Source organism: Polistes fuscatus, unplaced genomic scaffold (assembly GCF_010416935.1).
Source record: "Polistes fuscatus isolate 324 unplaced genomic scaffold, CU_Pfus_HIC Scaffold19, whole genome shotgun sequence".
NCBI classification, from domain to species: domain Eukaryota; kingdom Metazoa; phylum Arthropoda; class Insecta; order Hymenoptera; family Vespidae; genus Polistes; species Polistes fuscatus.
In genome coordinates, this window is record NW_025113095.1 from 590908 (window position 1) to 605351 (window position 14444).

General features: G+C 33.6%; 1 protein-coding gene and 2 long non-coding RNA genes across 10 annotated transcripts; 2 read left to right on the forward strand and 1 right to left on the reverse strand.

Moving 5' to 3' along the window:
* The first annotated feature begins 7 nt into the window (after positions 1 to 7).
* Positions 8 to 3933, forward strand: LOC122515943 (inositol oxygenase). The gene is made up of 6 exons (XM_043633454.1): positions 8 to 1062; positions 1474 to 1657; positions 2325 to 2533; positions 2591 to 2727; positions 2796 to 3026; positions 3098 to 3933. Exons 1-6 carry the CDS (start codon positions 1045 to 1047, stop codon positions 3204 to 3206), a joined length of 888 nt encoding a protein of 295 aa, XP_043489389.1. The 5' UTR covers positions 8 to 1044; the 3' UTR covers positions 3207 to 3933.
* On the reverse strand, positions 2906 to 4275 carry LOC122515948. Its single transcript, XR_006303434.1, has 2 exons — positions 3961 to 4275; positions 2906 to 3067 (listed from the first exon to the last, which is right to left on the reverse strand). It is a non-coding gene; the product is annotated as an uncharacterized LOC122515948 (long non-coding RNA).
* LOC122515946 lies at positions 4246 to 14410 on the forward strand. Of its 8 annotated transcripts, none has more exons than XR_006303426.1 (14): positions 4246 to 4818; positions 4889 to 5032; positions 5115 to 5225; positions 5865 to 5951; positions 6145 to 6637; positions 7012 to 7150; positions 8944 to 9263; positions 9618 to 9750; positions 11810 to 11965; positions 12048 to 12161; positions 12278 to 12631; positions 12941 to 13138; positions 13352 to 13640; positions 14009 to 14410. It is a non-coding gene; the product is annotated as an uncharacterized LOC122515946 (long non-coding RNA). The 8 variants fall into 8 exon arrangements; XR_006303427.1 differs by having other exon boundaries at positions 8944 to 9067; XR_006303425.1 differs by lacking the exon at positions 9618 to 9750 and having other exon boundaries at positions 8944 to 9067; positions 14009 to 14090; positions 14172 to 14410.
* The last annotated feature ends 34 nt before the right edge of the window (positions 14411 to 14444 follow it).

Consider the following 14444-nt stretch of genomic DNA (forward strand, 5'->3'; position numbering starts at 1 on the left):
ACGATATAGATAAAGCATGCGAGTTTTTATGTATATATATATGGTCAGTTTGCATGTATGTACAACTCGACTAACTGTATGAAGTGTCTCCCTTGAGCACTTTAACGCAATTAGATATGCGAGCTAATTTCATACGTCGAATATATCGTTATAATGTTCATTGACTTTATTGCATCAACGAGATGTAACGCATCCAAAGCAATTGCCGGCTACACTCAGATTCATACATCTCGATTACCGTCAATTGCGTGAATTATGATGAAAGACTCGATCGAACTATTTTAGAAATGATCAAGGAGACTTCAAAATCCAACAAATATTTCATATCTTTCAATCTTTGATAAAATAAATCACGTTAATATTTTTTTTTATTTTATACAAGATCTTTTGCAATTTGGTTATTGGAGTTTTTCAAAGTTTCACTGTTTGATTTACAACGAAACGTATTTTTATCTTTATTTTTATTCTATTAATTGGTAAAAGAAGAGTTACTTCTTTCATCAAAAAGAAAGAACAGTTACTACTACTATTATTATTATTATTATTATTATTATTATTATTACGTATTAATTTCTGTATTAACATGGGGTTCCAGGAAGAGAAGTGATTTTTTTTTGTCAACAAAGATACTATTCATACCAGTTCAAGATCATATATACTATTTAATTAAATTATAATTGTATCGATGATTTTTCATTTTCCTATTTAATTGATTCTTTCATTGGCAAAGATATGAAAATTGTGATTAGTTTTACTTGCATAATATATAAGATATAATAATTTTCCTACATTTTTATTTACTACTGACACTTGGTATCCTTTGTTGCTATTTATCTTTTATCTGTATTAGTAAGAGATAACGGATATTAAATAACGTGCGTGTGAGAGAGACCAAACGTTGAACAACCTAGGGTCAAAGGGGGGAATTGTCTGAGATTTATAAGTTAACTCTGTTAGATTGAACGGGTCAGTCAGTGTTGTATCCCCAAAGAGCACGTATATCAAGGAACCAAGTTAATTTATAAGGAAACAACTTTTTTTAAAATGTCTACTAAAATAAGAGTAAGTATAAATTAAATTAATGTTTCTAAAACTATATATGAAAACTATATATATATATCTCCTTGTTATTATAATTGAGAGAAAATTATTTTTCATGCTATGTTTATTAAAATTTGGAAAAAAAAATTATAATTAACTTTGTAAATATATCAATTCTTATTATATTTAATTATCAATACTATAAAAATTCTTCTTGTATTTGTTCTAAACAATTAATGACGTACAATAATTGAAATATACTTTTTATTTTATCAATCATAGGATAATAATTGTGAGAAATCAATGTAAGGCGAGTTAGGATTGGAAAATATTTAAAAAGAAAATTCAATATTGTATACTATGAGTAGAGTTTGAAAAAGCAAGAGGTGATTTTGAATAAGTATCTTTAAAATATAAATTGATCATTTGCAGTCACGTAACCAAGTTACTTCGATTATCGATCCTTCGGAGAAGTTTCGACCGGAGCCTATCTATGCCGGCAAATTGAAAAGCGAGTTTAGAAACTTTAGCGTAGATCCAGCAGATGAGATCAAGGAACGTGTTCGTCAGACTTACGAGAATATGCATACTAATCAAACGGTCGAGTTTGTGCGTTGTTAGTATATAGATATTTTGTAATACATTATCAGTTATCCCATTTATCATATATAAACAGACTCGATATGACGTATATACTAATGCATATATTTATATATAGAAAGGGAAAGAGAGAGAGAGGGAGAGAGATAATGATCTATTTATACGTTGCTATATGTTATATATAGATCATTAACATTGACCATCATTGATTCAATCAATATTTTTCTTATTTTCTCTAGTCAATCGAATTAACCCTCAATCCATGACGTAAAATTGACCATAATCCTCTTCGCGGAAAGATTGTAGCACAACTAAAAAGATATAATTCTGTCCGTTCGTTTAAAAATCGATTTCTAAGTGATCGATCTATTATTTTCGTTTGTATCAAATGCTAGATAAAATAAGAAACTCATCACATTGAGTAAATAAACTCGCCTATAATAAGATATTAATGAAAACGTAATAAAGCGTAAGGGATTTCCGAAGCGTGAGTCAAGACTTACTGACGGGATCGTGTTAAATATTAAAATGTAAGAGCCATTTAGATATTCTTGGATTGCGAAAATTGACTGTTTTCGAAAGTGAGTTTTGGCCCATTTAAGTTTGGAAAGTCCTTATCAAATAGATAATTAAACGATAATGTAAATGAATTTTGAATGCTTTAATCGACATTTATCACACAGCTCGTATGAAAGAATGGCTTCAATTCAACAAAGCCAGAATGACGATTAAAGAAGCTCTGATCAAATTAAACGATCTCATCGACGAGAGCGATCCAGATACTTTATTACCAAATATCGTTCACGCCTTTCAAACGGCCGAATCCATAAGAAAAGATCATCCTGATTTAGATTGGTTCCATTTAACTGGACTGATACATGATTTAGGAAAGGTATATTATATTCAGAGATCAAATTAACCTACCTATTTTAATACACAAATATTTTAGATTATGGCCTTCTATGGGGAACCACAATGGGCTGTCGTGGGTGATACATTTCCTGTTGGCTGTGCATGGGCTGATTCCATAGTCTACAGAGACTCCAGTTTTGAAACAAATCCTGATGGCCAGGACTCTCGTTACAAGTAAGAATTAGTTACTAACCGAATTTTCTTCTAAAATGCATTATCAATAATATATTTATATATTATAGTACAAAATATGGGATGTACAAAGCACAATGCGGTATAGACAATTTAATAATGTCCTGGGGACATGACGAATATCTTTACCGTGTTTTAGTTCATAATAATTGTACATTACCTAAGGAAGCACTTGCTATGATTCGTTATCATTCATTCTATCCTTGGCATGCTGGTGGTGATTATATGCATTTTTGTACGCAAGAAGATTTAGATAAACTCAAGTGGATCATAGAATTCAAGTAAGTCATTTTTCTTGTATAGACTATGAACAGTTACTTTCCTGTAAATAAAATCGTTTATTTTATTACAGTAAATATGATTTATACACAAAAAGTGCTGCCATACCGGATATTGAACAATTATGGCCTTATTATGAAAAATTGATCGACAAATATATTCCAGGCACGTTAGAATGGTAAACGAGAATATTGAAAAACTAAATGGACACGAGCTATGCTTAATTAGTTATTTTTCTTTTTTTTTTTTGTACATATTATATATACTTCTGCTTTTGATTTTTAAAAGTTGATTCTTCCTCAAATGTATATATATATATATATACATACATATATTTTTATCATATTTTATACTATGTTTCTCATGATGTTAGTCAAAATGCTTATAAACGTTTAAATTCCTTTGAATTCGCGGGAAAATTTCAACGATCAATGAAATTCGCAGAAACTAATGAATCCAACCAATAGGAGGATCACTCGAAAAGATTTTTCTTTCTGAAAAAATACCTTAATTGTTGCACAATGCAATAAAAATATATTTGATGATGATATTATTAAATTGCCTGGCTGCAAATGAAGAAAGTCGAATAATTATTCTTTGCCGTTTCTTTGAATAAGAAAAAGATAGAGAGAGAAAGTATTTAGACAAAAGTATATAAGAAATCTTTAGGAATGAATTGCTTGGAATTTCTTTCGAACGTTTTCCCGGCAAATTCTCGACAACGTTAACAAAGATTTAGACGTTCGCTCGTTTAACGAACAAGGGAGCGGCTCCTTTCACACGTTTTGATAAAAGTCATGGTTGATGTGTAGAAGTTGTCTATGTTGCTGTAGTATACGTACAATCGATATGTCGTTCTACAATATTACCGTTAGAAACTTTTCAATAAACCGTAAGCATCTCTACCTACTATGCTCTACCTATTCAAAGTATTACCTAGATAAACTGAAAGCTGTCACGACGACTGTGTCGTAACAAATCAAGTGTCCTCTCTTTTTATCCTTTTCTTCCTTTAGCTCCAACAATACAATCATGTTTTTTCTTTTCTTTTTGTTTTTTTTCTATTCCATATTAATGTCGCGTATACGTGCTTTCTTACGATCTCCATTTTCTTTTTTAAATTTGTCAAAAGTCGAATTACAAGTCATATCGATAATCGAATTAAAAGTCGAATCAAAAGTCGAAGCAAGTATCGAAGATTCAAACTAACCTCTTGGCGTATTGGGAAACTTTTTCTTTTTTATTCAAACATACGCGTACGAGAGATAGATCGATCGAAGTTTGCGATAAAAAGTGTTTTCTTTTTTCTTTTTCCCCTTTCTCTGTAAGTATTATTTTTATAACCATTTATCGGAGAATTTCAGAAATATATTTCCTATAATATCTGCATGAAGTTTCCACACTTTTATGGGGGAACATACGCGGGAAAATTATTTCCATGACGTCAAGAAGACGTAGCTTTGTTTCTATTACATTTTATCCTTATAACCAATGAGAATAATTTACTTGTACATTTCTTGTAAACGATAATGTTTTCTGATTGGTTAATTAGATTATTGTCGGCTGATTTAATTTTTAATTGGTAAGATTACTTAACGAATAGATGCAAAGGAGAGCGGTAATAGGCGCCACCTGCGGCTAATATTAATAATTAACGATCGTTTTTTTGTTTTATTCCTGCCTTCGTTTTGAACTACTTTAAGCGGCGTGAAGTCTTGTGTTTGAATTTTGAATAAAATAATAAAAAATGTGTTGTGAAGAGAAAGAGAGAAATCGTCGAGGCTCCAAGCATTCGTAAGTATAATATTAATTATAATTAATAAGAAATAATTATTTACAAAATTCTCTTTTTTATTTGTTAAAGATGAATGTATAAAAAATGATATTTTTTTACCTCTAACAACCGTTAGAAAAAAAGTACAAATGGCGGATTGGTATATCGATCGTTAATCTTTTTCGCAGTTAGTATTTCCTTAAAAAGGTTCATCTTCTTCCTAATGATTTATAGGTATGTTAGATAAGATTAGTATAATCTATTATGAGATTACGTTTGACCTTTTTTTTGTAATACGTCCTTCTCAAATTTCAAGCTACAAGGAGGGGGGGGGGTTCGTTTGAAAAGTTTTTTGCTGGAAATGGATACTGAAATTTTTTGAGAAGAAGAAGAAGAAAAAAATGGACCAAAATAAGTAAAATTATAAGTAAGTATATCATTTGCTTGTTCCTCTTTTAATAAAAATAAGTATGCATATATCGTATATACAGGATGGTTTATTTTAATTTATTGAAAGCAAAAGGGTTCAGATTACATTATAATAATAATAGGATTACTTTTTATATATCAAGAAACTTGTGGAATATTGCAAGAATCAGACATCCTATGCATGTATAATATATACATGCATATTTGTTCAATGAATAGAAAACAAAAGGATATTTTGAAGGGGGATTAAAAAATTAGCTACGTTGAGATGTTACGTGGTATAATAAGACGCATAATAATAATAACAGGTTGTAATGAATCGTTGCGTAGGTCCGCGTGTCGGCACGAAGGGCACTTAAGTCGGGGGAAGCTTTACAAGCCACGTGCATGCGTGGTTTCGCGGGTAATTGAAAACGCATCGACTTCCGAGAAGACCCAACGATCCTCGGAAACTAAAACTTATCTAAGATCGAACACACATATGCATGTACAACCTCTAAATTTCGAAGCCCTTGTTTCTGCACGCGTGAGAAAAATTTAACTTTCGACGATCTCCATCGCTTCTTTTTCTTTTCTTTTTCTTTTCTTTTCTTTTCAAATCATTCTAATTGATGTATTTTATATTTATTTCTAATAGGTCTAAACGTAGGATAGGAAAAGCTTGCCAACGCCAAGTTCAAAAATGATTTGTACGAGAGTAGATCGCAATGAAATATATAAGTAGGTAATATGAATACATTTTTAATGATATTATTGTTAATATTGATAGGAAACAATTTGTGATACTTACCTAGCATTTTTAATCTTCATTTATTTTCCTATTACAAATTGAACGATTAATTTATGATGATTAATGTATGAAGAAATCACAGAAATTTTTTAGCGAGTAATTAATAAACATAAATCCTCTCTTATAGCGAATCTTCTCTAAAACTCCATCCATAAACAGAAGAATTTTTACCTGAAATAATCGGCTATACATAAGCACGAAGATATTTTACTCATACGGTAATAACGCAATTACGTAGTAAAGGTCGAGTCGTTTGACACGATGATCTTTCTGAGTAATGCACAACGATCGATGATGCGCCGCTCCTTATTAACGAAGTCATCGTAAACGAGAGACTTACCGAAGGGGCTGGCGCCAACCAGCTTGAAGTTTGAGCGCGTGGCCGTTCCACCAACAATAAGCCCTCTGCTTTATTAAACCAACGCAAATTGACCGATTGTGCCTCCTCGAAGCACAAGTGTTCAGGGGGATGAGAGGGTGCGGACGGGACCGAGGATGGGGCCGGGGCCGGGGCCAGGGACGGTGCCGGGGACGGGGAGGGGATAAGAGAGAAGAGGATAATTGTCGGTTCTCTTCTTGCATCGAGATGCGACCGTATAAATACAAAAGATTAGCATCAGGTAGTGGTCTTTCTTTCTATCTCTTTTTATCTCTTTCTATCTTTCTTTTTCCCCAATCTGGGACGTGAGGAATGTAATAAAAGGCCGGCTGCATCGAAGTTACTCAACCTGAAACGGGGTTACATCGATCTCTCATTGCGTGGAGGCGTGTATTTGTGATATCCAGGGGCGTATCTATGCATATGTGTATATTTATATTGAAAATCGAGATAGAGAGAGAGAAGGAGAGAGAGGGAGAGAGAGGGAGAGAGAGCGATATATATCTTATTGCTTATTATGATATATTGTATTTATATAATATACTTAATACCCATATATTATGATCATTTTCATTACTATTACATTATATTAATAATTTTTTTGTTTTGTTTCAGATTGACGGATCTGAAGAATTATTTTCCACTCTCTCGTCATATGAAATTTCTTTGACTCACGAGTACAGTTTACTTTGAAGTATATGTACTATTCGCCGAAGGAATGATTTGTTAGAAGCCGATGAAGCTGATAAAATCGGTAGGTACAAGCACGAGGGCGTAGTCGCAACATTTCCTTGAACTGCGAAAGCTCTCCCATGACTATATTACACGAACCGTCCATGAACCATTTTAATCTATATAATACAAGATTCATGTATATGTCAATGTACCGAGAGAGTAAATCGCGTTGACCAAAGCCGTTTATTCGTTACGGTGTTAAGTTAAGCGCCTTTGCCATCCATGAAATGGATGTAAAGTAATGCGATCGAATTATCGGATTACTTTATATATGTATATGTATCTAATATCTTTCCATAAGTTAGTTTTTCTATTAGCATTTATAGTAATTCTTTTTTTTCTTTTCGAATAGTAGAGGATTTTTCTGACTTATTCAAATACAAATTTAAAAATATATTTCTTTTTTTACTAGTTGCAAAACAATTGAACAAGTTAAGGAATATAATATCGATTGAAAAGATAACTGTACTTATAACCGTGTTACCTAGAGTCAATCGGTGTCTAACTTGGATACGAGGTCAAAGTGTAAAGTCTAGAAATAGGAACTAGATGTACATATAGAAACGTTTTGGATAGAGTTTTATAAGAATTTATTGAATAATGAAACATCTAGCGTCCCTGTGTGCTTTTTCTAGAGAACACGAAGAATTATTTAAACGTCTCGTAGGATATTTTTAAGAAGTAGAAGAAGAAAAAAGAAAAGAAAAAACAAAGGTCTCTTCTTCATCATTTCTAATCTATCGATTGAAGCTAGTCACTTGGAAAGCTCATCTAAACTATTCGACCTTGTAAAGTTACATAAAAAAATGATCTTTCCTATGATCGAGTTATCTCTACAAGAAAGGAAGAGGGCTGAGAGCTGAGAGCTGAGAGCTGAGAGCTGAGAGCTGAGAGCTGAGAGCTGAGAGAGAGAGAGAGAAAGAGAAAGAGCGGGATACTGGTTTGATCAAGAGCCACGTGGCAGTGTCTTCTTTTCTCAAACGGAAGGAAGCAGCAACGACTGGAAAAAGAGAAGAAGCCACGAAGAGAGGACACAGCTGCAAAACTTGCCGCTCGTGGAAGATTTATGGAAGAATGGGTTGCATCGATAGCATACTGTGAAAGAAGAAGACTATCGAAAAGGGGAAAAGGGTGGAGGGCTGGAGGTAGAAAATATGCAGCATGATAGCTAAAAATAAAGAAGCCTTTTCTCTTCGTAACTTTCTCTCTCTCTTACTTATCGGTCTAACCAAGTCAAAGTCTCGTGAGAAAGCAGCAAGTACTCTGTTAACAAAAAGGGAAATCATATACGTATAGTGAATCTTTAAAGTTTTCTCGAATGGATTTAGATATTGAAGCGTGTTCACTCTTTCTCTCTCTCTCTCTCTCTTTCTCTCTCTCTTTCTCTCTTCAGAATCTAAAGAATGTGCTGGCTTACCGCGTGCAAACGTTCCCGATATGTATGCAAATGTTGCTCGAGCGAGTTCGAAGATCAGGGCTCGCATATTTTGTATTCTTTTGTATAGAAATCTATATTTCTGAATTTAAAAACGGTGAAAAATATTTACCTGGAACATTTAGAACCGTTTTACCACTTCTGTTCAAATATTTAGATAACGATTAATGTTTTAATATGTACTCTACAACTTCATTTGTTGGATATGTCTTAAGACCGAAGTTATATAGGGTGGATCAAAAGTTTCTAGACAACATCAATTTTATTACCTTTTAAAAAATCAATGAATCTTTTATTTTCTTTGTCTTTTAATATATATATTGTTTTTTTTTTATAATTAAGTTAATATTTATTTCATATAATTTAATTTTTTTCAGGTGTCCAAGATTTCTACAAAAATCTCACACTTAGGAATCATTCAAAATTCTCACAAAAAGAAAGATAGAAAAAAACCATAAAAGATCATCACATTTTTCTTGAGAAAAAGGGAAAAGAAATGAGGTACATACTTATGTGAACCATCTACTTTCGTATTCTATTACCCTACCACTATTCACTAAATCATTCGAGAAAATCCAAGAAAAAAGGGGAAGATAGCTTAATCGGTTCCAAAAGTCTTGACCGAAAAAACTTGTTCCTTCGAAGAATATCGTATTCTTTGTCCTCAACTGAAAAAGCAAAAAAGGAAAAGAAAAAAGTAACGAATCTTTGATAGCAAACTAATTAAATCCTGATATGTAATATGCATATGACATACACTTAGGGTGGATCAAAAGTTCTTAAGTAGGTCAACATTTCGTAGATGATTATAAAAATTAATTATTCTTTTTTTTAATTTCTTATATTTATTTCTTTTCTCTTAATATGTAATACTACGTATACAAAGTCTAGCTTGTAAAACTGCAAATCTAATTAATACGTACCTAATAAGTTTCGAAAAGATATAATTTATTTTTTAAATTATTTAGAAACTTTAGATCCACCCTATATATATCCACACTGAACGTAACACGGGGAAAGATTCCAAACGAGCTTCCTACGTGTTTCGCAGGTGACTTACCTGGAAGTCCAATTAAGTGTGATTCCGAGATACAAGTTGTACGGGGCAGGACGAGCGTGAGCGTGTGGACACACACGAGAAAGGAGAAAGAGAAAGAAGGATAGACAAGAAGAAGAGACAACAAGTGTGTGTGTGTGTGTGTATGAGAGAGAGAGAGAGGGATAGTGATAGCGAAAATTGGCTTAGTCATCAACGTATTACAGAATATTACGAGACATTAACTGTACATTACTGTACTACCTATATCTCTCTCTTTCTCTCTCTCTGTCTCTCTATCTATCTATCTATCTATCTATGTGTCTATCTACCTATCTGTCCTTCTCTATCTATGCATCTATTGTATCTATCGTTCTTCCTCTCCCTTCCTTCCTTCTTCGTGTAGGTCACGCTCATGAATCATACCCCTACCTTTACTTCGTAGGAGTCCCTGACTTCTAGGAACAACACGTTCATGTAAATACACCCACGAATCCTTTGCGTCACACGCTTTACAATTGGAATATCCTACCGAGCTATACATGTATATGTATATTAGTTTACTACTACTACTTTACGTACATTCGTTCGGCCTCGCCACCCCCACACTCAAGGTCAACGATCGGACGATTATATGATATGATATGATCTGAGTCGAAGCTAAATGATTGTTTATTATAATTAGAGTTTACATTGAGAAGACTTGTTGCATCTGATGCAGCTTTGATAGTCTGAGAAGATATTAAAAAAAAAAAAGAAATAAACTTTGATCTAAATAACATTTTTAAAACTAGATTACAAGGATTAGAATATTCTCAATGTAACGATTCTCTGTCGAAGAATTTGTTTCACGTATCAGGAAGAAAATAATCTAAAGAAAATATTTTTAAAAAGAAATAAAAAAGAAATAAATAAGAGGGGAAACACATTTAGTCTCCACAAAATATCACCTACTGTTTCGTGTCTACTTTACGTTACTTAACGTTTCCAAGTTGTCCGAAAAAAAGCGTTTGGAAAACGGAGAGGAGGCCAGCTTCTTTGAGATTAGACGACGACAACTACGACGACTATAACTACAAGCAATAATGTGAAGTTGTTTCTTCAAGAAATATCCACCCCATTGTAAGAAAAAAAGGCAAAAAGAAGTTTCCTATCGTACTCTTTCTCGACTCGTTTCCGTATATCATAGAAATAACGAGCAAGTTGCTGGAGAAAGCATGCATGATATAAAGATAACATAACGTGTTTGATAAAAACGTATTGCTTTCATGGAATGTTAAAAAGGAGTAGAAAGATGAACAATGTGTATGCGATACGCGTAAGTTTAACAAATCGTCTTTCTCTCACTCTCACTCTCGCTCGCAACACCGAGATAGAGATTACTTTTGTGGAAGAAAAGCATCTGGTATTTGTCTCTCTCTTTCTCTTTGGATAGTATAGTGGACACTTTTGGTAGGTATAGCCTAGTGACCAGTGAATTATGACATATTTGTGGTCGAGAAGGCTCCTCTTTTGCTTCTTCCAGGACGTGTGAGACTTATAGATACGTTATAGACCTGAAAAGAGGCTTGCACACCCACGTAGGTAACGCGTATAATGTCGTGAGCTCGCATTCCTGACGTCTTTCTTAAACATGTTACTGGTTCATCATATTATGCATGTGTCTGTGTATATGTATACGCGTATGTTCAGGTAACTCTTTAGTGGTTGGTTGGTAGCTGGTGGCGGAGTCGTTGCTACCGCTGGAAGCACGACAACGGCTTCAGGGAAGAGATTAGGTCTTGTCGCTTGTCAGCGCCCACGTGTATGTGTATATGTACATACATAAACACGCCGGACGTTGTCAATGCGTTCGTCCACGCGGAGCCGAAGCTTAGGGTGTCTAAATTAAATTCTTACTCACTCCGATAAAATCTTTCTCTTTTTATACGTATATATATATATATATATGTTTACGTGTGAATTTGTAATTTTTGTGTGAATATGAATTTAAATATCTATCTTGTGTGTGTGTGTGTCTGTATGTTCACTCATGTAATTAGGAATATATTCGTAGTTTGTATTCCTTTTGTTCTGGTCAATTTGAAGACCTTTTAGTAATATCATATACTTATTAGCGCAGTTTTATTTATCTTTCTTTCTTATTATTAAGAAAAATATTAATTCAAAGTATAGATCAATAAAAGATGTTAATTCTTCTATTTCAGATAAATTTTATAAAGATCGTATACGTTAATGGTACACATACAATGAGAGAAAGGATAATTTCGAGAAAAGACTGAGACACATCACGTACGTTCCTAAAATGTTCAAATTGAAGTCGAAGGTCTACTCTGTGGATTCACGGATATGACTCAAGTCGCGTAAGTATTAAACGCTTAATCAATTCTAACGAAGAACGCAGTACTCGTAAGCTCGTTCGATTTACCCTTTTACTCTTCCTAGGATTTCTATTTACCCTAAGTACTTTTTAATTCTTATAAAAGTAACTTGAAGAATGAGAAAGTACTTTTCTTTATATTTTGAAAAAAAGTTAAGGACAGGATGTGCTTTAAAGAGGTAAATACTTAGTGCTTTAATAAATCATTCGCATTTTAATGGGAAAAACTTAGCGTACACTCCTTTTTCTAATTCCTAATCATATCATTAAAATACCTTTTGCATTTCTCTTTTAGATTCACATTCATTTCTGTTTTCTAAGTATTTTCGCCTTATTAACGACAAGTATTGCGTTCAACAGTCACGCAAGGCTTTGTTTCTTTCTGCGAACATAAAAAAAAAATAAAAAGAAAGAAGAAGAAAAATGAAGAAACGAAGAGGGGTTGTAATATGGTGGTAGTATTAATGGCGGATAGGACGATATGGTGGTGGTGGTGGTGACAGGGTCGTTCGTGTACGCCGTCGTAAAGTGAAAGCAAGCACCGTTCGCGAGTTCCTCGAAATCGATCGGTAATTTCCGGGGAGAGGTGACTTCACTCAGGGATTCCATCGAAGTCACGCTTTCTCGTTTCGTTTCTACATATACATATGTAAGTATCCTGTGATATAAAGCTGCAAAACAACGCGTTTAAATATGTATATAGAACTTACATATTCAACTATGCATGTACCTTTAAAAACACGTTAGGTAGATCCTAAGTTTTTTGGATTAAATGAACGTAAAATCCAAGTTGTGTCATATTAGGTCGATCTCAACATTTTAACTCGTAAGAGCTTTTATAATTGACGAATTAGATCATATCAAGTTTTTCAAGGTACTTACACTGACGTTTCATTTCTTTTCTGTACTATTAATATATTAATCATTTATATTAGAAACATAGAGCAATGTCTTTCAGAAAAACCTGAAGGAAAGGCTTGACTGCGACATGGGATTCGTTATCACCGGAAGGAACGTTAACTAGAACACTAATAAGAATATCTGAAGCACGAGCTTGAGAGAGATTGGAATAATCAGAGGTCAGATGTCAATGCGGATGTGTAATTCCCCCTTCCGTATTGACACGGTGGAACTACACGGTAAATGCACAAGGGGTGTAAGTATAATGAAATTAATTAAAAAGGATCAAAGGATCTTTCAAAGTGTTTTTTAACTAATCGTTATATATATAATCCGTCAAGCTTTCCTTATATTAATTTCTTATATAAACAATTAATTATATTTTACGTTCCTTTTTTTATAGTTAAACTTGTTTAAAATGAAATAAATTATATATTTTATAATACATATGCGGTATGATTCGTTTCAGAGAACTTTGCTTTTCGAAGGAGCATTTTAAATCACGTACAAGTGTTCTCTCTGTTTGAAGAAAGAAAGAATAAACAATTGCGAGGTGGGGGATGTTAATTAAAAGAAGGGTAAAAGTAAAAGACGAAAAAGGGTAGAAACGAAGTACGTTCTAGGACAGATGAAGAAAGCTCATATCAGTGTTATAGACCCATGGTGTACGTACACTTGTGAACGATGGCAACGGCGATGACAACGACGACGACGACGACGACGACGACGACGACGACGGCGACGGCGACGACGTGCCGGTAAGTGGAGAGTTAACTCGGTTCGAAGTCACGAAACGGCACGAAGTAGCACGAGAGGAGTCGCGAAAGAGAACGAAGATTCATTCGTCTCGCAAAGAATCCTGCCTGGAGGCTTTGCTCCTACACGGCACAAATCCTCCTCCTTCTCATTATCTTCGTCTAGCCCGAGAACTCTCAATTATTTTTTCAACGTCCTTTAATAACTAAATTTTCCTTGGTTTATCGCGAGGTGATAATTTATAATCAATTTCTTTTTGGAGAACAGTTGTTGAAATATGTTAACATTCGTAACGAAATAAATATCTAACACGATAATAGAATTCTTGTTCTCTAACGTTTCTATTTGTTTTTTCATTAAATTACCAAAGAAGATGGATTATAAATGATGCTATTAATTGGGAATGTAATCGAACATTAATTAAATAGTTGTAGCAATTTGTGAAAACATTCGTAAGTAAATGAATATCTTTGATTAAATCAGGATAGCGTTTCTAATGCACACTCTAAGGTATTTTATCTATTCAATTATAGCAAAGAAGATAGATTACAAAAGACGCCATTTTGAAAGGACCAAGAATGCAGTCGAAAGATTAACCGTGAAGTAAGTAGAGTATCGAAGAGAAGAAGAACAAGAAGAAGAAGTGGAGGGGAAAGAGAAAGCGGAATGAGAGCAAGAAGTCGAAGACATAATAATCGGTGGCCTTTGCACGGCCTTTTCTGTCTTACAAGAAGAAGAAGAAGAAGAAGATGAAGTAGCAGGATAGGTGGAAGAAGAAGAAGGAAGGAAGGAAGGAAGGAAAAGAA